Source organism: Humulus lupulus, chromosome 8 (genome assembly GCF_963169125.1).
Source record: "Humulus lupulus chromosome 8, drHumLupu1.1, whole genome shotgun sequence".
NCBI lineage: Eukaryota > Viridiplantae > Streptophyta > Magnoliopsida > Rosales > Cannabaceae > Humulus > Humulus lupulus.
Window position 1 is genome coordinate 41,242,693 of NC_084800.1, and position 23,559 is coordinate 41,266,251.

Consider the following 23,559-nt stretch of genomic DNA (forward strand, 5'->3'; position numbering starts at 1 on the left):
TATCCCCAAAATCCCCATAAAAGCAATCAAAAATGGGGAAAACTCATCAAAATAGAAAGAAAGAAAACTAACAAAATGAATTAGAACTTAGATATAGACATAAGAGAACATAATGAGAAATCTAACACTAAAACCGCAAAAAAAACTTACCTAAATTAAGTTGAGGCGCGCTAGAGGTGGAGGGAAACCGAGAGCTATGAAACCTTGAATGAGAAAATGAGAAAGGGGAAGAGAAATGATTGAGGTTTTCTGTTATATACTCAAAACCTACAGCGACGACATGTCGTCGCTATAGGGCATAAAAAAGTTGTTGCAATAGTGAAACACATAGTTTTCATTAATAAAATAGCCTATAGCGACGACATTTCGTTGCTATAGAAAGTTTCCACAATTTAATTTTCAATGTAAAAATTTTTGGCAGAAAGTTTCCCACCATTATTTTTTCAGAGCTCTACAGCGACTGGGTTATTTGAGAAAAAATAAAACTTGAATAATAAACAATTTTTGTGCTATATTTCCTAAAAAAAATTTAGAGACCTGGAGCGACGACGAATTCTCTCTGTAGGTCAAGATAATTTGAACCTACAACGACGACGTCTATTGCGATGACATGTTATCTGTGTAGATCAAGATAGTTTGAACCTACAGCGAGGACTTCTATTGCGACGACATGCCCTCCCTGTAGGCCTTTAATAATTTTTTTCTTTCAGATTTCGTAGTTTGATGTGTTCTATTGCGATGACACTATTGTTGTCACAATAGAAGTCGTTGCTATACAGTCAATTTAGTGTAGTGAAAAACGTCCACATGAAATAATTTTAAAGGAAAAAATAAATAATAAATAAAGATGAATCTAAGCGGAACAATACATTCAACATCATTCAAACCCAAATCAAATTACAAAAATAAAAATCTTACAACAAACAAAATCAAAATAAACTCTAGAACGATTCACAAATCCCCAAAACAAATGAACAAAATCCCAGAAGCCCAAACCTTTTCTTCTCCAACACTAGTGACCAAATGTAGATGTGAACATGTGCTCCGTCAACGTTGCCCACTGCCAAATCCCTCGGCGCCAACCTCGTAACAACCCAGAACCAAGCGAAAATGAAAGGTACAATGCATGTGAACATTAACAGCCCATTGCCTTCAGATCTTCAAACTCCAACATCCTTCAAACTCTTGAACCAAAATCTGCAATATAATCTCATCAAAATCCACATTCAAACCCAAATTCCCAAATCTATCAAACCCAAGTTTGTTTAAACCTAAAACCCAAATGCCTAGTTGTGTCTTGCTCTTCCTCCCTTACCGAGCCTTGCCATGGTTGGGAGTCGATCTGTTCGTGGCTCGTTGTCTTTGTACGTTGCCCTGCCACCTGCGAACTCCAGCAATAATGATTAAAGTTAAGGATTATGAAGAGAGTTGAGGAAGAGAGAGCTTGAGGGAGGAAGACCACTTGCGAAATCAACGAAATCAGATTTAAGATTTTGCATAAAGATTTTTTTTAAATACATTTAATACTCTAATTTATATTATTAATTTTTAGGGTAAAATTAGAAAATAATTTCATGTCATTAACTAAGTGACATGTGGACAACCACATGGACAATTGTCTCTTCTCATTGGCACTAAACGTCCAAAAGTGAGTGACTACAAATAAAATGTAATAACATGGTATTGCATTCAACATTTTTAATTGGAGTTATTAGTGCGTCAACTTAAAAAAATTAAGGAGTTTTGTGGCAAATATAACTAAATTAAATTATAATCTAGTCACCCCTCCCTAGTTGCAGCCAATGTAGTCTTTATACAAAAACTACACAAATTAAATTAAGATTAGATAACCGGCAGTCAAAATCAACATTATTAATCAAATCGGTATTAACTAGACAGGAGATTATGGCCTTGCCCTTTCACTTTTTCAGTTGTGGATTATGCATGTCACCTCGAAATTAACTCATTGAACTGTTAAGATAATTAAGTCCACTAAAGCGTTTAGTGGACATAGTTAATTGAGATTATGCTCCATAAAGTTACCAAATTAAATAATATAAAAATCCTTAATTACACTTTTTAAGTTTTACCTATTTTTTTTTTTTCTGCCCCACTTGGGCGGCTGTAGTTTATCTAGCGCTGGGGAAATTTTTGATCTTTTTCATTTTAAGCTTTTTTTACGTCTTGATCGTTTAGCTATTAAAATAATTCTGTCTGCTTGTGATATTTATTTTCATTGACTTATTTTATTTCCATCAATTTAGGATATTAATTTAATACAAAATAAGTTTAGTATTATATAGCCTCCTAAATGTTGGCAAATTTTAGGTATTTGAAAGAAATAAAATAAGATTTATAGATTTATGCCCCTTCTTTAACTTTGTAACTAAAGGGCATGGGTTCAAAACAAATCCAAATAAAAAATTGTACATATTTAGATACATATAAATAATATAAATATGTATTTCAAATGGAGGTGTGGTTGGTCTCTCAAGTGGTGATCACATGGTGATAGTTATGGTGATGTTGTTTTTTTTCTTTGTGGTGAGGTTCGACCCTTCTTTCTTTCAAAAGTATAGTGTACATATATGTCTTATAATAAATTATGTCAGGCTGGAAGATTGTAAATAAATTCTGGAAATCATTAATATATTATGAGCTGTTATAGATATAAAAATTAAGGGCCAAAACAATACATTTTACAATTTAAGAACCTAGCTAAAGGGGCCGTTATCAATATAGTTGCTAATAAATAATTTACATTATGAATATATTATTAGATATGGTTTTCCAATATCATTAAAAAAAAACGATGACTAATTACCGATAGCAATGTTTTTGGATTATTGTATCTTTATCTTGAGTATTCTTTGATTTTGATTATTTATGTTGGTGTCATTTGATTGTGAATATGCATTTCTCATTTCAAAAGATTGTATTAATAGTAATATTATTGAGGATGTGTCTGTGATAGTTTTTATTTTTTGTTGGTATCATTTGATTGGCATGTCTCATTTCAAAAGATTGTATTATTAGTAATATTATTGAGGAAGTGTCTGTGATAATTTTTATTTTTATTATTAGACAGTAAAAGTTTGTTTTTCTTTGATAGAATAAAGATTAAAAAAAGTAAGAAATATATTATTATTCGATTGTGAATTGGCATGTCTCATCATTTTAAAACAGTTTTATTTTTTCTTACAAAAATACTTTCTTTGAGAAACCGGTGGTGGACACTTAATTCTTTATCAAATCTTTCGAACACGTTATTATTATTATTATTATTATGTTTTTTTATATATATATATATATTTATATAAAAAAATCGTAGAACTTTCAAGACCATATTATAAAATACACTTTATTTTTATTTCAAAATCACATTACTATTATTTAATTACTGTTATTATTAGTATGAACATAAAGCAATTGTACCATATATATTGTCTCTTCCAATGAGGAAACCAAATGACAAGGTGTTAACAAGAAATAAGCCACTTATTACAAAATTTGCATTAATAATAAAAGGAAATGTCTCCCAATAAGTTGGCCGAGCCTAGGCTTTGACTCATAATATTAAAAAAAAAAAAAGTTTATAGTTTTTTGGACCATGTGTTTTGTCTAATTACTTGTTTGGATCCTGTGTTTTGAAAAATTACTTTTTAGACCCTATGTTTTGTAAAATGGTTAAAATAGAACCATAAACCCGATTTTGGTCAATGTTTTCTCAACTAAAATCACAAATAATTTACCAAACTAATAATTCAGAACAAAAATAAAATCATTCTGCTTAAAAATTGTGTTGTTATATTCAATTTTTTCTTCATCAAAATTGAATTTAAGGTTTTATTTTAACAATTTTACAAAATATAAGGTCCAAAAAGTAATTTGTCAAAACACAGGATCCAAACAAATAATGGGACAAAACACAGAGTCCAAAAAAGTATAAAAAATAATAATGAAAAGCATATTAAACAAACTATATCACACTAAGCAGTTTTAAACCTTTTACGGTAAAGTATGAGTTGTATATTTTTTTTCTTCAAATCATTTAGTGTAAACACAGTTCAAACCCATTTTGTTCACACCACGAACACTTCTACTTCAACAATTTTATTTTAAAATTAAAAATTATATGTGTAAACAAGAGGATTTATATATGAGTAAACATCTTCATTTTAGTTTTCATGTTAATGTCACAAGGGAAAAAAAATCAACAATATACAATTTGTATGTGGGTGTGATTTGTAAAAGAAATAAAGTTAAAAAAAATGCATCATTTCAATTTAGAATGTTCATTTGGTATGTATATTTAAGTTGGTCGGTATCTTAGTAATTAAAATTTGTCACGAAGAAAATGAACACATTATCGTTTCATTTAAAACAGACCCAAACCAACTAGCAGTCAGCAGAAGTGTGGTTTAAATGAAATTTTTGATGTCTTTGACCCAAAAAAAAAAAAAGATTTAATTAGTTGATCCGGACCAATAAAAAGAATCCTTAATTAGTTGATAAATTAATTCATCAGTTTCTGATTTTCTATAAATACCAAATTTTTTAATTAATGATGTTTTGAAACCTTGTTTTTAAATCACATACTTGTTATTAAGATTATTGGAAAAATTATTTAGCAATACATCAAAGTGCTTTTATACCGTGTCTAAACCCACTAGAAATTCACATATATATATATATATATTAGGCAGAAAATACGTGCAATGCACATTATATTTTATTTATTTTTAAAAACGATGTAATATTAAAAAAAATTAGATAATATTGTTATATACTAAGGTTTTGTTTTGATCTTAGATTTTAAAAGGAAAAAAAAAACAAAATCCAAAAGATTCTATTTTCTCATGTTTTGGTTGAATCAATAAATTAAGAATTCTTTTTCTAGAAAAAGTAAAACTTAAATGAAGTATAATTTTTTAAAATTTTCAACAATTATAAATTTCTACAAAAAAATAAAATATTAAAAAAAATCTCAACTCAAATTTGTGGAAAGCATTTTCTTCTATTTTTTTTCCTTTTATTTTCCCTCATAAAATATTTACTCACTAAAATCCAAGGTCCAAAGTAAACCCCATAACATATATTAGAAGTTGATAAATCATCAAAATCTACAACATGATTTAAGTAAAAATGTTAGGTACCTTTTCAAACAATAATTGTTTGAATAACATAATCTAATTAAAAGAAATAATTAAGCTCGACAAAATTGGGCAATAATGATTTCAACGAAGCGAGTTAATAATACAATACACATGAACACAAATGTAAACATTATGGCATATGTGCATAGTTTGTTCTCACTTCTAATTCCTACAAACACACATGACAGCTTTGCCCGAACTGTTCATCTCCATATTATTCCAATATGGAAACTAATCCTCAACTGTCATGCACGTTTCCCAATCTCAAAGTTCTATCTATTTTATCTGTCTTTAAACATTATTATTTTTAAATAGCCATTAGACTTTGGTTAATAGTCAAAACATAACGGTTAGACTGGGTTAGATAATAATGATATTAGTAATTTATAAAAATTATTTTTTTGAATTATTTTTTAAAAATATTTATAAGTAACAAAATTTAAGAAGCACAACTAACAATTATTTAAAATCAATTTTTTTAAGTTCTTTTAAAATCCTAAAAAGACTTTTTTTTTATCTCTATTCTATCTTTTCTCTTATATTAAGTGGATTGCATATGATTATATATATAATTATAATGTTGTTTTTAATTTAAAAAAGTTATTTCTTTCTTTGACAACTTTTAAAATAATTTCTCTTGATTTGTTTTGTTTGGATGTTATGTGTAGTTCTTTCCACATGAAATCCATGGATATTGGTCGTATTAGAAATGTCATTGTAAATGTTATTTTGATCATTGCATGATAAAGTCGCATATAATTGATTGTGTGAAAAAAAAAACTCAAAAACATTATATAGTTAATTAATTTTGTTATTTTTTTCAATTACTATAAACCTATTTTAAATTTATTGATTCAAATTTTTATAATATTATTATACCATAATATAAGTAATATATCAAAATTAATACAGAAAAATAATATTTTAAAATAATTAAATAGTATTTTTTATTTTTTATTTTTTTGACAAAATTGATTTTAAGTTTGTTTGGGTTTCTTTAAAAAAAATATAGATAAATTTAAAAAAAAACAGAGAAAGGATAAAAATCCCACAAGCAAAAAGTACTATAATTTTCGTTTATCTCATCCGAGTATGTTTTAGGAGGTATTATTTGAGAGTTTATAATGATGAGAGAGGAGGTTTGATGAGATAATGTTTATCTATTTGGAATGTATTGCAGAATGCAAAATGTTGTGTACTCCTGAAAGGATGTGTACTTCTGAAAGAGTGCGAAATGTTATTTACCATTACGGTTAAACTGTAACTTTTTTTTTTAAGTATATTCTGTTAAAGTCATACTAAATTTTGTTAAATACAAAATACCATTTGATAGACATTTATATAATAGGTAAAGATATATAATGTTAGAATATTTCATCATGACTCTACCATGTTCCATGGACTGCAAACTATGCTCATATAAAAGACTGAGTCATTTTTTAACAACTCTTTGAATTAGAAAGAGAGAGAGAGAGCCGCTGGTCTAGAAAATTTTCGATCCAATTACCGTTTCTGACTTTGAATTCTCCTCACATAAGAGGTTATACATATATATATATATATATAAATATATATATAGATATATTGTATATAAAACGTGTGTACAGCTGAATAAAAGAAAGGGAAAAAAGTCTAACATGATTTGCCCATGTTCTTTGAGCAATTAAAAGAGATTGAGAATCTTATATAAAAACATGCATTGCATCTCTATATATATATAGGAATCTAAGTACCTACCTAAATTATCTCATTTTCTTCTCCAAATTTCTTAAGTTTTTTCTTGCGCAAATAACTTAATAAATAAATCTACATCCAATTTGATATATACTAGAACTCAATACATATAAAACTCGACACCATATAGTAATTTGTCCTAGAACATAAAAGTTTGTAGTTAAGTAATTCAATTAATTAATAACATTCAATCACATATATATCCTAACGCTTTTGATGATCATCGATCATACACTGATCACTGATCGTTTATGTACTTAAACTTTTAAGAAATAAAATACCGTAAAAAGAAATAGGATCAACGACAGTTTTTTAATTACCATTTCCAACTTGTAGGTTAATTATATAATCATATTCGCCTCATTAACTATCAAGACAATGCGGTTATTAACCAATAAATAATGGGAATAACTATGATTACCCTTACCCATTGATAATAATAAAATGAAAGGAAAAAAAAAACTTCTTGATTAAAATAGCATACTAAATAGTATCAAACTTAAATTCTAATAATTATTTCTTTTAGTAATTAAAATCTACTAATTTTAAAATATTATATATACAATTTTTAAGTAAAATATAAAAAAATTATTTTAGTTTTTTGTTAATACTTCTATAAATATATTATATATTTAATAATATATATAAGTATAATAAAATTATATATTTATAAAATATAAAATTACATAAATAAATAAATTATTATGTATATGGAAGTGTATTATACTAATTTTGTACCCACACCATACCCGTATATATACGGGGTGGTTATTCCCGGTTATTTTCCCCACATGAATGGTTTTTTCTCATTCTATTTTAATCGAATAACCATAAGTACCCATAACCATGGGTTATATTTTCATCCCAAGATGTAAATGTATGTTCAAATTTGCCATAAGCTGTTTTCACTAGCACTTTCTTTGTAAAATTAAGATGGCTCATATGATATGTGATAGTACGATTGATGTGCAAAATTTTATTATTAATAATAATTACTATTTTTTATGAATAACATAGTGTTTTCTCATTTGGAGGTAATTTCAATAAAATATAAATATACTAACAGTGATCAGAAGTTGTATTTATAAATGTGCAGCATTTGTTCAAAGCATATCTTTCTTAAATAGATAATATATGGGTATTCCATTCAGCCGGAAAAGGACTGAAGAAGGTTTTGGGATCAAAACCAAACAATCTTACCTACCAAATATTCAACCATCAGAGAGAGATATTTATTCAATAAATTAGAAAAATATAAATTGTAACATAATATAAAGCCTAGAATTCATTGACACGTATATAGTGTGAATCCCCATATATATATTAAAAGGAAAAAAATTTATAGATAACAATTCGTTGCTTAATTAACATGACATTATAACAAAGTAAAAAAGCTTAACATGTGTAACCTAACTCTCTCAATTTGATAAATTCACAATAATGATAGTTTCTTTTCGTTGACTGTCACAACCGTGGTTGATAACATAAACAAATAAATTAATAGGCAGCAGTACTTTTAACATTTAACCGTACTACATTAATTACAAATTTACAATTCTATTTTACCGTAATAATAATACTCACATCCATTTACAAATATAGAGGCCTCAAAGATAATAGTACTACATGATGTTACAAATTTAGGGACACAATTTTCTTGCTCACTCGGATACGGATATGGCAAAATAAGAATAATATTTGAAAGTATATTGAATTAGAAAAATGAGTTAAAAAAACTAGGAGAGAGAGAGAGGCACAACATATGGTACTTTAGACCGTACCCCGGAAATTTCAAGTGTATAGTCTTCTGTCTCTCCACACCTTCTGTCATGTAACAGTAAGCCCTCCTATAAATATAAAACTCCACAAGCCTAAATCTCACTACTTCTTCAAAAAAAAAAAAAACCTCTTTTTCATCTCCTTTCTTCACAGCTTCAAAACTTCACTCTTTCTCTTCTCCTTCCCTTTTGCATGGCAGTGAGCTTGTTATCACATGAGGTATCCGATCTCTGTCTGGCCAAGCCGGCGCTGAGGTCTCTTGCCGTCACAGCCACCGTTGCCGACGCCTTGGCCGCCTTGAAAACCTCCGACGAGGCCTTCATCAGTGTATGGGACTGCAACCACTCACCGGAGTCCCTCACCGGCGGCGACTTCCATGAGTGCAGGTGTATTGGAAAGGTGTCCATGGTTGATGTGATATGCTATCTCTGTAAAGATGAGAACGTCTTGTCCCCTTCTGCTGCCTTGAAAGCACCCCTCTCTAATATCTTGTCTAAGATTCCAGGACTCGTCATACATTTGGAACCATCTTCCAGGTAATTACTACTGCTCACCTTCCATGGAAACTCGAACTTTTGTATTTTTCTTTATCACGTTTTTCTTCTAATATTAACCCCCTTTGACAAATCTCTGTAACTTATATCTGGTTTTACTCAATTTCAGTTAAACCTTTCTTCCATGAGTTATATATCCTTTTTTTTTTGGGGGGGATCAATTATTTCTTCCGATTTTTCGTTAATTTACTGATAACATTTTCTGATTTCATAAGTTTAAGTCCTTTTTTTAAAAATAAATTAAAAATCAGATACTCTGTACTATGATTATATTCTATTCTGATTCCCATTCCTCTGTTTTACAAAATCTCAGCTTGTTGGATGCCATTGATTTGATACTCCAAGGAGCTCAAAACTTAGTTGTACCCATCAAGAGAAGACTGGGTAGCAACTCCAGAAGAAAACACCAGCCAAAAAGCGGCGTCACGGCCGCCGCGACCACCATTCACGGCGGCGGTCTGGAATTTTGCTGGATAACGCAAGAAGACGTAGTTCGGTTCCTCCTGAGCTCAATCGGACTCTTCTCCCCAATCTTGGCCATTTCCATCGAAGCTCTCGGAATCATCAACCCCGACGTTCTCTCCACCGATTACCATGCGCCGGCGATCTCCTCCATCGATCTCATCTCCCGCTCACTCGCTAATCAGACCTCCGTGGCAGTCGTCGACGCCGACGGTTTTCTTATCGGCGAGATCTCGTCGTTCACGCTCACTTGCTGCGACGAAAGCGTGGCCGCGGCGATTGCGACGCTTACCTCTGGTGATCTGATGGCTTACATTGACGGCGGAGGTCCACCGGAGGATCTAGTTAGAGTTGTGAATCAGAGATTAGAAGAGAGGACTCTAGAAGGAATGTTAGAGTATTTCAATACAATTTCGAGTGGAAACCAATCAACGTTGTCGTTTTCGTCTTCTTCAGACGAAGAATCGTCTTTATCTCCGAAGACGACATTGTCGAGGTCTTCGTCGGCGAGGTTAGGCCGATCAGCGAGCTACTCGGCGAGGATGGTGAGGAGAGTGGAGGCGATCGTTTGCCATCGGGAGAGCTCGCTGGTTGCGGTGATGATTCAGGCTATAGCTCACCGAGTAAACTACGTGTGGGTGATCGAAGATGACTGTAGCTTGATCGGAATCGTCACATTTTCCGAGATTTTGAAGGTTTTCCGGGAATATACAATGGCATAGTAAGGAAAGTTTTTGTGAACGAGTCTGAGATCAGAATGGGGGTAGACAGAGCTGAGAAAAATATTATTATTATTATTATTATTATAATAATAATAATTAAAAAAAAAGTAAAAAGAAAGTGGAAAAGTGCTGTGAATAGGGCCACTTTTTGGTTTCTTTAGATTACATTTATTTTAATTTTGGGTCTTGATGTCGTTTGAGGAACTTGAAACTTGGAACTGTGTATGATTTGTACGTTTTTTTTTTTTCAAGCAATTTGAGCAGAGAATCGGCGGAGGCAGATTTCTAATCTTTTTTTTTTTTTTTTTTAATTTCTCTCTTTTTTTTATTAAAAAAAATTAATCAGCAGAAGTTTATTTATTTTGGTTGTCATATCCAAGAAAGGTGAGAAACTTTGAAGGGAGCCCACGAGTTCTAGTATTATTGGTTTTGAGTTTATTTGAAGTATGCTGTACTATTTTTCTCAATGACAGCTCAAGCTACACTAACTTCTAGGATATTCAATCGTATACGTGTATGCATTTCAGTATATAACCACTGTAATATAAAAATGCAAACACACCGGAAAATCTTGGGTGCACCCAAAACCGGTACATCCGTGCAATTCCTCTCATTTTTCGAAAATTATTGTAAGTAATTTACATTACTCAAAAGAAAAATTCAAATAATTTGTTACATTACTAAAAAAAAATTGTGTTGAAAATAATACCTAAGTCAAAAACTAGAGAAGGTGCACCAATCTACCTTTTGGGAGGTGTATCGAAGAACAACCCTATTTATAATAAGCATCTTATTTATTTTAGTTTTTCTCTTAATTGTATACTATTATTTTCATGATTTCATCAACATAACTAGGTTTTCTGCACCATGGACAGACTAAAAAGCATATACTCAGAGATGCATGCAGCATGCTACCTTTGTGTTTTTCTTCTTCTTATTTAATTGGTAGTTTTTAGAACACTCAACACTGCATTGGTTCCTCAAAGAACAAAACTAAAAGCAATGAAGACTGAAATAATAAAAGCCACAGTATTGAATATGAAAGTGAACCAATTTTTCTATTGTCCTCGTTATTATCTGACAAAATTTGTTATGAAATGTTAAATTGGAGATACTTGAGTGTTACTAACGTCTGTTTATTTTTCAGGAAAATGTATATATATTTATATATTTAGAGTGCAACAAGGAACAGCTTTTTTATTTATTTATTTTAAATGTCAAATTAAAGCCGAGTAGTAGGAATTTATTTCTCATAATTATTCTTGTCCCAAAATGTTGAATGAACCATAAATGATACTATTTTAATGCAATTGCAATGGATATTTATTAGAGCACTTTCAAGGTGGTCTACTCTATTTCTCAAAATATCTCATTAATTTTTTTTTATTTTACTAAATATTTTTATATTATCATATATGAGCTTTTCTATATTTTTTTATATTATTTAAATATTATATTTATTAATTAAAATCAAAGAAAAAATAACAAATGGAATAGAAAGGAAAAAATATGAAAAAAAGTATCCACATTCACTTTATAAGCTTAGCTACATCTAGCTTTGCAATTATTAGTATTTGTGATAAGGTATTTTATCTAAGCATTTAGAGCATCCAATGGAAAAGATTTTAAGTCATTTAGAGCATATAGAATGTCAAATTGGTTTGGTGATACATTGCTAAAATATAGCTCACATTACATAAATGTTACTCCAGATTTAGCACATGTTAAAAGTTGGGCCAAATTTGACACACAATATAACATGATGCATATTTTGCATCATCATAAATACTACCATATTTATTTACTTTTATGCTAATTTTATTATTTTATTATTATCTTTATGGGTACATCTAGAGTGCACCCCCTAAAAATGGGCATACTGGTGCACCCCATTCTGTTTTTTTGATACTAGGATGATTTTCAACGAATTTTTTTTTATGACCACGTGTATTATAATTATTTAGTGCATTTGTAAATTTTCGGAAAATTCCGAATAATTTACAGTACCGAAAACAATGTTCAAATAATCTGTTGCACACGAGACTGTTTTTTCTTATAAACATGGAAGATAACATATTTGAACCATATTTTCGATATTGTAAATTATTCGAAATTTCTTGAAAATTTGCAAGATGCTCTAAATAACTACGATGTACACGATCATAAAAAAAAATTGCGCCGCAAATTATTTCAGTACCGAAAACAGGAAAAGGGTGCATTGATGCTCCCAAAAACATTGTTTGCACTCTAGAATTTTCCTATCTTTATATATCACTATTAAATACTAGATTTTTTATATTATTATTTTATTATTATCTTTAACCATCAACAATAAAATATAAAGCAAAATTATTACTTTTTGTATATTTTTAATAATTATCAAACGAGCATTAATGAAATATTAATTTTTGCATCAGTTTTTACAATTGTGCATTAGAGCTTAGTGCTAAAAATTGTGTCAAATATATCACATAGTAATTTTTTGTGCCAAATATGTCATTGGGATTGCTCTTAGAGCACTCATAACAACTTCTCTACTCTATCTTTCAAAATACATCACCAAAACTCTATTTTTTTTTTTTTTTACCTCAAACTTTTACATTACACCATATATCAGTTTCTCTATATTTTCTTTTTACAACATTTAAATATAGAAAAATTACACCTAGCACTGTATATTTCAAAAAAAAATTGAACAATACAGAATTTTGCAAAAATTACAAAAATACGGATAACAGTTTGTTATGTTTCTGTAATTGTCTGTTACAATTTTCTATTTAGTTTGTAAATGTTGTTTACAAGATTGTAACATATGGTTACAAACTTGTAAATTTTAATTACAAATTTGTAAATCTTGGATACAAAAAATCGGTACTGTTACAAATTTGTAAATTTTGTTTACAAAAAAAAAAAAACTCCGTATTTTTGTAATTTTTTTACAGATTCTGTATTTTTAGTATATTTTTTAAAATTTTAGGTATTTTTGTGAATTTCCCTTTAAATATTATATTTCTATATATTATTTATTTATTTAAATAAAAGAAGATGAGATGAAGAAAGAAAAAGAAAGAGAGAAGAATAATAAAAGATAATTAAATAAGTTTAAATGACGAATAGTGTGTAGCTATATGTGTATAAGGATATACTTTCACTATAGCTTAGCTAAAACACCTTACCTATAATAGGAGAAGAATTTTAGTGTTTTAAGCTATATTTTTAGCTTTGTAGCTATTTTACATCAGCTATTTTAAAGTGCTCTTGTGTTGAAAGAACAAAAACAGAGGAGAGAAGAAAATTGTGAATGTGTCAAAATCAAATAACACTTTCTCCATCGATGTAAAATCACGTTTCTAAACAAAGTATCTAGAACAGTAGCGGTATCAAGAAAGATATTGAAAGAGTTTCCAGTTTATTTGTTTGTGGTCCTGAGTAGAGAACTCTGATTTTTTTTTCTTTTTTCTTTTTTAATGTGAGGTTAAGTTCCTGACTAAGGATGAAGTTTCTATTTGACTTGTAGTCCTAAAACAAAGTTCATAATATGGGATTTCTTTAAATTACAAAGAAGTAGGAAATATTTTCCAAAATCTGAATATAGCTAAGAGAAATGGGAATAAAAACACGAAGGAAATATAAAATAAAGAGCAGAATGATCAATGTATCATAAAATTCTCTGAGCTTACTTTTAAGATAACTTTTGAAATTTTGTAAAGGTTCCTTTCCCTACATCAATTTTTCAAAGAAAGGATAGTGATTGCCATCATGAATTATGAATGACAAGGAAAATGGTTTTATCTTTGATCATTTGAACGATCTTTCTTTTTCCAGCCTTAAATGAATTAGTAAGCAAATATTAAAAATCGAATCTTTTTTCTACCAAAAAAAACAAGTTATTTTTCTAGAAGAAGCCAGAGAAATTAGGAATATGACAATGTTAATAGAATATGCTTTCTATAAGAAATCCTAGGTTGCACATGCAAACACTGGTTACATCCAAAGGAACGGAACGTCTGGTTTCGTTCTTTAATGTACATAAAGACAAAAAAAATTATTAGCAAAATGATAAATTCAAAATTAAACGCTGATGAACCGAAAGCATTTACTGCAAGGACAAAAAACTACTGAGAAGCTTTACCAACTGATTCATCCGTTGGTGCTGTTCTTTTCTTCTCCCAAAACACAAATTTTTTAAGATATTATTTTCTAAGAAATCTTTTTATAATTCTTAATTTATTCTCAATTTTTCATTAAAAAATCTTTATCATTTCTTTTGCTTCTAAATATAAGCAAAAGTAAAAAAAAATCAAACGGAGCCGATTATCATTTAAGAAGCCGGCTTCTTCTTTTAAGAAAATAAATATAAATAAATGAATGGTAAATACTATTTTGTATTATGTGTTTTACAAAAATGATTGATGGGACTATATATTTTATTAAATGATATAAAATAGAATAAAATAATATTTTAAGCCTAATTTTAATTAAAATATTTTTTAATATAACCAAAATACTCTTGAATTTATGAATCACTTATTAAAATAAAAAGGAAAATAACTAAAAACCCTAATTAAAATATAATAATAATTAAAAATTTCAAAAAATTTTAAAAACTTAATTAATTACAAATTAAAAAATAATTTTTAAAATGTTTATATTCTCTCTTCCGGTGTTTCTTTTTCCTCTTTCAACGCTATTAGTGAACCCATTAGCTTTGTGTTCCTCAGCCTTGTTGCCCAGTCTCTCTCTAACCCCAGCCCCAGGCTCCTGAGCTTCGCATGGACATACAGAGTCGAGAAGCTCCTCAACTTTGCGTGGACAGACAAGAATCGAGAACTTCTCGCGAAGCCCAATCTTCCAACTTCGACCATGCTTGACGAAATGGTTTGTAACGACCCAAATTCACTAATAGGGCTTAAGGGCCTTGATTAGTGTGTCTGGGGGGCATAATGGGAAGTATGTGTGAATTTAATGATTAAGATGCATGATTATGGTTTTAAAGCATGTTATATGACTATTTGAGTATTTGAGATGCATGACTATGTGTATTATGATATGTGATAATTTGAGCCCGTTGAGGGCAAAAACGTGATAATTATGTTATGTGATTTGTACCATGTGAGTGTGGTGATATCAACGTGATGCATGTGCCGAGACGGTCCTAGAGAGCTAGATAACTCAAAGTCACAACGGGATTTTTATACCCGGCTCGGGAGGAGTCTAGGGGTACTTTGGGGATTTTGTAAATTAGTTCTTAAGAGGTAATGGTAACTGGTAATATGGTAACCTGTGTAACTGTTAGTAACCATAGAGAGTAACAGGTTTTGTTGGAAAAGTGGTAGAATGGTAATGTAAGTAAAAGGACAAGTGTGCCCTTGAGGTTTAGTTAGGAAGGGATATTAGTGGAGGGATAAGGTGGTCTTTTGGCAGTGGTGGCTTTGGCTGAGGGAAATGGATATACACGAATCTTTTATGCTAAGTGTAACTGAAATTAAGATTTGGAAGGCTAGAGAAATCAAGAAGGGAAAAGGGAGAATTGAGAACCTAGAAGGCAAGTGAAAGAGGAGTGGAGCTGTGTTCTTTGAGGCTAGTAAAGGGTTTAAGGGTGTGGAGTAAAACACAGATCAAGGTCTACACTGAGGTAAGGATTTAGTCCTTGTTTTGTTAAGTTCTGAATTTGATTTTGGAAGGAATTGAAAGATAGCCATGGCTTGTCTTGCATGGGAATTCAGCTGGTTTGTCAAGGGGGAAATTCAGTTTAAAGCTTGGATTGGAGGAAGCTCAAGTTGAAATTTTGATTGAGGTAAGGGTATTAAACATGTTTGAAATCTCATAGCTGTTATGGTTTAAGAATCTAAAGGTCTGGTTTGCACTTTTCTCAAGTTTTGGTTTAAGGGTTTGAATCTGAAATTTAAGTATGAATTCTGTGAGTGGTTGTGTAATTGAGCTAGATTATGGTGTCTATAGGTTGTTGAATGATTTATTTGGGGTTTTGAATTGGTTTTGGGGCTTAGATATGAGTTTGGGGTGATTTAGAGTGGTTTGGATTCAGGAAAAACGCAGGAGAAAACCCAGAAATCTGGGTTCGCGAAGGAGCGTCGCGGCCCTGTTCTTGGGCACCGCGGCGCGAGGCTGATTTTGGGCAGAGCAAGCTCTTTCACTTGCTGGGCGTCGCGGCGCTAGGCCAATTTCAGAGCATGGGATTTTGCAATTTTGAGCATTTGCTCCGGGGGTTCGGGGGATGTCTTCGGTGCATTGTTTTAGGGATTTGGGGGATTCCAAGAGTGTGGGATTGGTTCCGGGAAGTAGTTTTGGATTGGTTAGTGACAAAAGATGTTTCATTTGTGTTGTGACTAGGTCTTTGGAGAGGCTCGGGGTAGAGGACCGTGCTCGCGGCTTTGAGGCATCGGAAGCTAGTGAACTGAAAGGTAAGAGAACTGCACCCGGTTGTACGATTGTGATGGGACTAAGTGCTCCCGAGAATAGTATCGTGTCAACGTTGGTATTACGCCATGGGACATGTAAAAGCAGTCTAAGAGTGTCGTACATGATATTAGCGCACGAGGCGCAGATTGGCCACTGGTAGCCAAGGACAACGGGATAACGGAGGGGGCAGCCTTTGGGCGCCAGCCCTAGTTGTCATTTGTGAACTGTATTTGATATGTGTCGACATGTTTAGTATGTGGAATACTTGATTTTACCGATTGGTTATATGGTTGAGATTATGTAACGCAATGTAAGATATTGACTTGTTTGCTAATTGCTTATGCTCTGTTGTTGTTGTTGTTGTGTTTTCTTGGTGGGCCTTGGCTCACGGGTGCTACGTGGTGTAGGTAAAGGCAAGGGCAAGCTGAACCAAGCCTGGGTTAGAGAGCTCCGAGGTGGAATGTACATAGCCAGTTGGTTGATCACCATGGTCGAGGAGTGAGTGAGGACAGGGATACCTAACTGCTCGTTTTGCCTTAGTATGGCTGGTTATTGTATCCGAACCTTATAATTTTTTGTAAATGGCCTTTAAACTGATATTTTTGGGATCCCGTGTAAATAAATAATGTTTCTTAATGAAAATGTGGCTTTCGAGACCAAAACGTTTTAAACCCTAGTTCCTTATAGTTTTGATGACACGCTTTCAACTGATTGACTTGATTAGCAAGTCTGGCACTTTACAAACACACAGTGTAACAGTCCTGGCTATCCAGGGCGTTACATGGTTTCTCTCTCTCTCTCTCTGTCGATAGACTACGACATCACAACTAGGTTGATGGCATCACAACTCTTGGCATATCATCAGGTCATGTTATGATATAACTCACATAATCAAACAATGATACACATAAATACATCATTTTCCATAGTTTGTCATCCTAGACTCTTATTAGGTAATTCGAGGCGTTACAACTATTCCTCTACAGAAATTTCATCTTCGAAATTTTACCTGAAAAACTTGGTATACTAATTTTGCAACTCTAACTCCCAAGTAGCTTCCTATAGATTTGTTCCTTAGGACCTTGTCCTTCGTGTCTAGGCATCAGATAAATTCGTCCTTTACTTCTCTTTGTCATTTTGTTAGCCACCAAACCCTGAGTTTCTCTATCATTGCGATTTTTTAATCCCAATGATCATCTTGTTTTTCCGTTTTCAATTCTTGTGCTTCAGACCCTTCGAATCCGAGTATCGCTGCACGAAATGGTTTTGAGACCCTTCAGCTTCTTTATTGTCTTTTAGGGCATCAATTTCTTCATTGAGGTTTTCGTCGACATCGAAGATGAGGCTTCTAGGTTGCATACGATCAAGACTCGGAGATGGGGCTTCTTCATTTGATTTTATTTTTGTTTACGAGTTTCTGGGTATTTTTTGTTGATAGGATAAATAAGCTCTTGAATTAACATGGAAATTGGTTTTATTTAAGTGGGTTTAGTATGAATTGGTTTGTAAAGATTAATTGTAATGGTTGATCAATTTTTGACAAATTGTTGATGTTGTGGTTTTGATTTTGTTTATGAGTTTATAAGTTTTTTATTTTTTGTTTATGGGATGAACAAGCTCTCCAGTAGATTTGGGGATCAATTGGTTTTATTTTTGTTTTTGATTAAATAAAGATTTAGGATTAATTTTAGTTAAATTTAAGATTTTATCTAAGTTTAATCTAGAGTTTTGTTGTTTTAATCATTTAAAGGTTTTAATTAATTAAAATAAAATTTTAAATTACTTTTATTTATTTAAAATAAAGAAAAAACATTAAATATTTAAAAATTCAAATTCAAATTCAAAGGCATTTTAGTTTGACTAAAATTGGGACTCAGGTTCTATTTTGCAAAACACATTATTCAAATTGTCATTTAAAATAACACAAAATCCAATCGATAACTTTTACAAAATGCAAAATCCAAAATGGTATATACCTGTAAACAAATAAAACAATCTGAGTTTTGAAAGGAAACAATATTATGAAGCATTAAATATTTTGAATAGAATACATTTAAAGAAGAGTTCATTAATATCACAAAATATAGATTAAAAAAGAAAAACTATCATAAGCTACACATAAATTAACTCTTCAAACACAACAGTTATGTACCCTAATTTATAATACTCCGTTTATATTGGGGAATAAAATCTTATTATGTTCGCTTTGGACATATACTCTTAACACTAATGACCAAAACCGCCAATGGTAAGATCCGGAGGTTTACACACTGCCTGGTAGAGGATTCAATTCATCAGCCATTTCTTCTACAAAAATTTCGGTTGGTCTAAGGCACCCTCTCAAAGTGTCATGCCCGAGCTGTGCCCTTTCGTTGTCTCCAAATCCAAAGATTCGTCCTCGATTCGTGACTGCAACAGTGTGGTACAGCCCAGTGCTAATTTGAGAAACGTGGTGGTCTCTTAAACAATCAAGAATTTGAGGCCTCATTACTTTATCAGACGCTCCCCTGTCAGGAAACCCAAGACTACCAAAACTCATCCAACCAAAACCATACACTGAGCCAGAATCAATTAGAACAAAGGTTTTCCTCTTTCGTGCACAGACCTACACAGTACAGCAAGAATTAGATTCATGCAGACCACGATGAACAAAGTGGATTACAAGTTGCGGAACACGAATAGTTTATTTAGACTCTAATTAAACACTGTGGACAAGAAAGACGTTTAGGATCAGCATGCAAAATTATTAATCCCAATAATGAATGCATAAAACACAATGCACACCTGCACAGCAACATTGTTTTTGAGGATGTTTAAGAGTTCTGGTGTAGTCTTGTCAATCTCATCTCCATGGCCCAATGCACCACAGTAGCCTTTTCCCCAAGTATATACCTGCACCAAACAATGGCAGAAACCTCTAAGTTTTCTGGAAATTTAAAGACATCCTAAGATACAAATTACAACCGAAAGAGTTCATCTTGAGCAAGTGGACTAACGTATCCACTGGAATCAAGGGCCACGGCGTGTTCATCACCAGCTGACACTCGAACCACATGAATGCCCTTTCTCCTAAATGTCTGAATTATCCGTGGTTGGAACTCAGCATGTTGCTCGCCATGACCAAGGCAGAAATTTGAACCTGACCCGAAAGAATAGACCGTTCCATCGTCTGTTACAGCTAACACATAGCTCAGACCAGCAGCAATTTGAACAACAGAGCCAACTCCCTTGAGCAGTTCAATGAGTTTAGGTGTCGGTCTATCCATTGTGTCACCATGACCAAGTTGGCCATGTGTGTTAGTTCCACATGAATAAACATGACCTTGCGTTGTGAGAAATACTGTAAAATTAAGACCTGCAGCAACCTGAAACAAGCTTTAACCTTCTTTTTCCAGAAATAAAATCCAAGTTTTAACCTTTGAAGCAAAGGCAATACGTACAGTCTAAAAACAAATCATAAAGTACGGTACTTAATTTGCTTTAAAACTTGTTTGAAGCTTTAACCTTAGAACGCTAACAAAAGTACATTTCTTTTTTTGACATTCCAGGAAGGGTGTGATGTGCTACAGACACATTATACAACATAGCTCACAAGAAAGATAATCCAAAGCAGCTTAAGAAACACTTTGGAGGGGCGGGCTAGGTCACTAAAATTGGACTCTACTAGAAAGGAAAGACTTCATAGCAGGAGTGATAAAATCACAACCCAGGATCCAGGAGTCCATGTTTTTAGGATAGTAAATGGAAACATGAAACAGTAGTGGCCCTACAATACCAATTATTTGTTTATTTATTTTTGAAACTAGGCTCCCCACCTAGCTCTCCAATGTTTGGGACCAAGAAACTATAGTAATTGCTATGTAGGTAACCAGGAGAGACTCGAGCCTCAGACCTTGTGGGGAGCAAACCATACCAAGTAATATTGTAATCATGAAAATTTTCACCCCAACCGTTTTATATTTCAAATCAAAATGTCATCTACAACATAACTTTGAAATTGTACCTGCTTGCAAGGAACTCCTTTCAATGCCTCAACAAGCCTAGGCCTAGAAATGGGGCGGTTTGTATCTTTGTGTCCACAGCAAAATGATGAATTGTCCCCACATGTGTACACCTATATCACCCAAACGCAACACTAGATTATGGATATCTCGACAACATTATTATGAATTTAAAGGATACTGAAAATTCCAACTGAAATGGAGAATATACAATTCTAAAAACTCCAAGCAATAAACACTATCTTGATTGCAAAGTGTAAAATGTGATGTTAAAATCAAAGTTACAAGCTGAACATTCTTTGTACAAAAACAACGTACATCAAACAGGGAATAAACTAGACAACTAGATATGATCATAAAATGATAATAATAAATAATAATTTCAAAAGCAATAAGATTATAAATAAATAGGCCAAACCATATTGCTTTTCTTTCACCCCTAATCATAAGAAAAAAAATTCTAACTTAATGATGGCATCACAAAATCATATTCTTTCCACACTCATTGCTGCAAGAAGCTTCCTAAGCATTTCATGTAACCCTGGAAAACTAACATATTAAAAAGTGATCAGCCTTATTGTCCAACACCAAGTTTGTAAAAGTGCTACGCTTTATTATTCCACACCAAGTTTGCAAAAGTGCTACCAGATACTCCAAATTACAGCAGGTAAGTAAAAGGTATGACCAGTCACTAAAACTAACCTCTCCAGATTGCATGATAAAAGCAGCATGATTGTGGGAGGCTGAGACTTGGACCACGTGTGCTTTAGATGGAAAGCTGATCCGAGTAAATGTTACACATTGCGTAGTTTCGGATCCGTGACCGAGAAGACCGCACAAGCCAGACCCACATGAGTACACTGACGAATTGCTGATCAGGAATGTGTGATACTTTCCTGTGGTAATCTGCATCTGCCAATAGATATCAACAGTAAATAATCACGCCTTTTTATCTTAGCATCTATGAAACAGCAATACAATAATGACTAAGTAGGCCAAGAAGCATAAATAAGAATCTATAACACATGAATAGGCTGAACAATTTGTGTTATAAAATTCATCTGCATAGAATTACTAACTATACGAGTTGCATAAATAATATTTTCCATATAATATCTGTAATGAATGTGGATTTAACTGCTGCTGCTTAAATAAATATGAATGGGTCATTTCAATCCACCTAATCATGTCCCCGCCCACAACTCCAAAACCTTCTTTTCATTGCAATTACCGCAGAATGAATATAACTAGATAAAATTAAGCAGCATCACATATAACAATCTAAAACAACGCAAATAACAGAAGAAATGCTAACGCTAAGACATTTATTTGGTGCAATTAACATATAAAAAAGAAGTGTGATTTCAGAATTTTAAGCCGTCCTTATATACCCTCAATGATCAGCATTGCGTACCAACTAGTATTTAAGGAAACCACTGCTAAGTTAAACTAGAAAAACAGACCATATTTGAAATATATATATATAGATATTTATATAGTTCATTAGCTGGCAATGTAGTCAATACGTATAGGGAGCCCAAGAAAGAAAGCGGCAAATAAACACATATTACCATTTAACCTCCCCATCTCTAGAATACGCATAAATTTCTATATTGGAAAGGAACTGTAAATTTTAAAGAACTAGTACATTGCCTGCTGAGGTCTCGACTATGTCAGAAGATTGCTCCACAGATTGCAAGAACCTTAGAACCCGTTTCCAATTCCCACCGCAACGATCACATAGTTCCCTCTGAAGATTCACTCCCAGACGAGAATATGTAGAATTGGAGATACATAGCTGAAATGCAGCAAAATCCACCAATGACCGAAATTTATGAGGGTATAATCCGTGACTGCCTCCAAAGGTCCTGGAAGTCAACTCTAAGCATGCAAGATCAACTGCGCTGAGCCTCCCAGAGCTCAAAATTTCCAAAATCAAATGTGATGGCAATTCCTCTATCAAAACCGGCCTATACCGTTCCGCCATTGTTGAAGGTTTAAAAAAAAATGATCAATCTTTCAGCTCTTTCAGAACCGAAAAATAAAAAGAGTCAATCTTGCTACTACAGTGTTTCAAACTCGAGTCGGAACCAGTGAAATTAAAATTAAATGTCAAATTTTGAGGCGAAATCTTAGGCAATTAAAGCAACATATAAAATAAACATTGGAAGGAAGAAAGGTATCGGAAATTGAGTACAGAAACGGAGGCCTAGATGAAAAATTCACCGTAGATTGATACAATGATAGCAAATAAAACATCAGAATGTCAAAAAAAATTCAAAATTATTTCGCCCACTATTATCACTGACGACCTTTACCTGCAAAATTTTGAAGTTTAAACCAATCAAACGACAGCGAATTACAACAACGACAACAGAGGAACACATGATCAAATGCGAACTTATATACATATATATATACATGTATCACAAAACTTACTAAGAAAAAGTGGAATACCGCGGAAACTTTTTTCGGTGTCGATCTCAGACTTTTCCACCGGAAGCGAAGAGAGTAAACGACTAATTAAAGCTCGAGAGATTAAAAGATGACATAATAGGTAGGTAGCTAAGTGACAAGGAAGGAGAGAAGAAGAAGGAAAGCTCAAAGCTTAGGGTTTGGAACTCGCTTTATTAAGCGAATGGGAATGGGATGTCATAATTCTCCTCCATTCTGTCTTTCTTTCTCTCGAATTTTAATGGAAAGATTTTCAAATCTAATTATTAATTTGAAT

The 23,559-nt window shown here is 32.2% G+C and overlaps 2 protein-coding genes across 3 annotated transcripts; one reads left to right on the plus strand and one right to left on the minus strand.

The window, feature by feature from the left end:
- The first annotated feature begins 8,660 nt into the window (after nt 1-8,660).
- Nucleotides 8,661-10,696, plus strand: LOC133796943 (CBS domain-containing protein CBSX5-like). The gene is made up of 2 exons (XM_062234648.1): nt 8,661-9,205; nt 9,537-10,696. The coding sequence occupies exons 1-2, from the start codon at nt 8,862-8,864 to the stop codon at nt 10,405-10,407; spliced, it is 1,215 nt and encodes a 404-aa protein (XP_062090632.1). The 5' UTR covers nt 8,661-8,861; the 3' UTR covers nt 10,408-10,696.
- An 8,132-nt stretch (nt 10,697-18,828) lies between these two features.
- LOC133796944 (uncharacterized) lies at nt 18,829-23,559 on the minus strand. Of its 2 annotated transcripts, none has more exons than XM_062234651.1 (7): nt 23,286-23,559; nt 22,477-23,146; nt 21,531-21,740; nt 20,831-20,941; nt 19,824-20,192; nt 19,612-19,719; nt 18,829-19,432 (listed from the first exon to the last, which is right to left on the minus strand). In XM_062234651.1, the coding sequence occupies exons 2-7, from the start codon at nt 22,813-22,815 to the stop codon at nt 19,091-19,093; spliced, it is 1,479 nt and encodes a 492-aa protein (XP_062090635.1). In that variant the 5' UTR covers nt 22,816-23,146; nt 23,286-23,559; the 3' UTR covers nt 18,829-19,090. The 2 variants fall into 2 exon arrangements, with proteins under 2 accessions (XP_062090635.1, XP_062090634.1); XM_062234650.1 differs by having other exon boundaries at nt 23,268-23,559.

Coding starts and splice junctions, on each gene's coding strand:
- LOC133796944 (XM_062234651.1), bottom strand. CDS start 22,815: ATGGCGGAACGGTATAGGCCGGTTTTGATAGAGGAATTGCCATCACAT. Junction 21,741..22,476: donor TCGAGACCTCAGCAGGCAAT/GTACTAGTTCTT, acceptor ATCTATTGGCAG/ATGCAGATTACCACAGGAAA. Junction 19,720..19,823: donor CCCTTGATTCCAGTGGATAC/GTTAGTCCACTT, acceptor TGTTTGGTGCAG/GTATATACTTGGGGAAAAGG.
- LOC133796943 (XM_062234648.1), top strand. CDS start 8,862: ATGGCAGTGAGCTTGTTATCACATGAGGTATCCGATCTCTGTCTGGCC. Junction 9,206..9,536: donor CATTTGGAACCATCTTCCAG/GTAATTACTACT, acceptor ACAAAATCTCAG/CTTGTTGGATGCCATTGATT.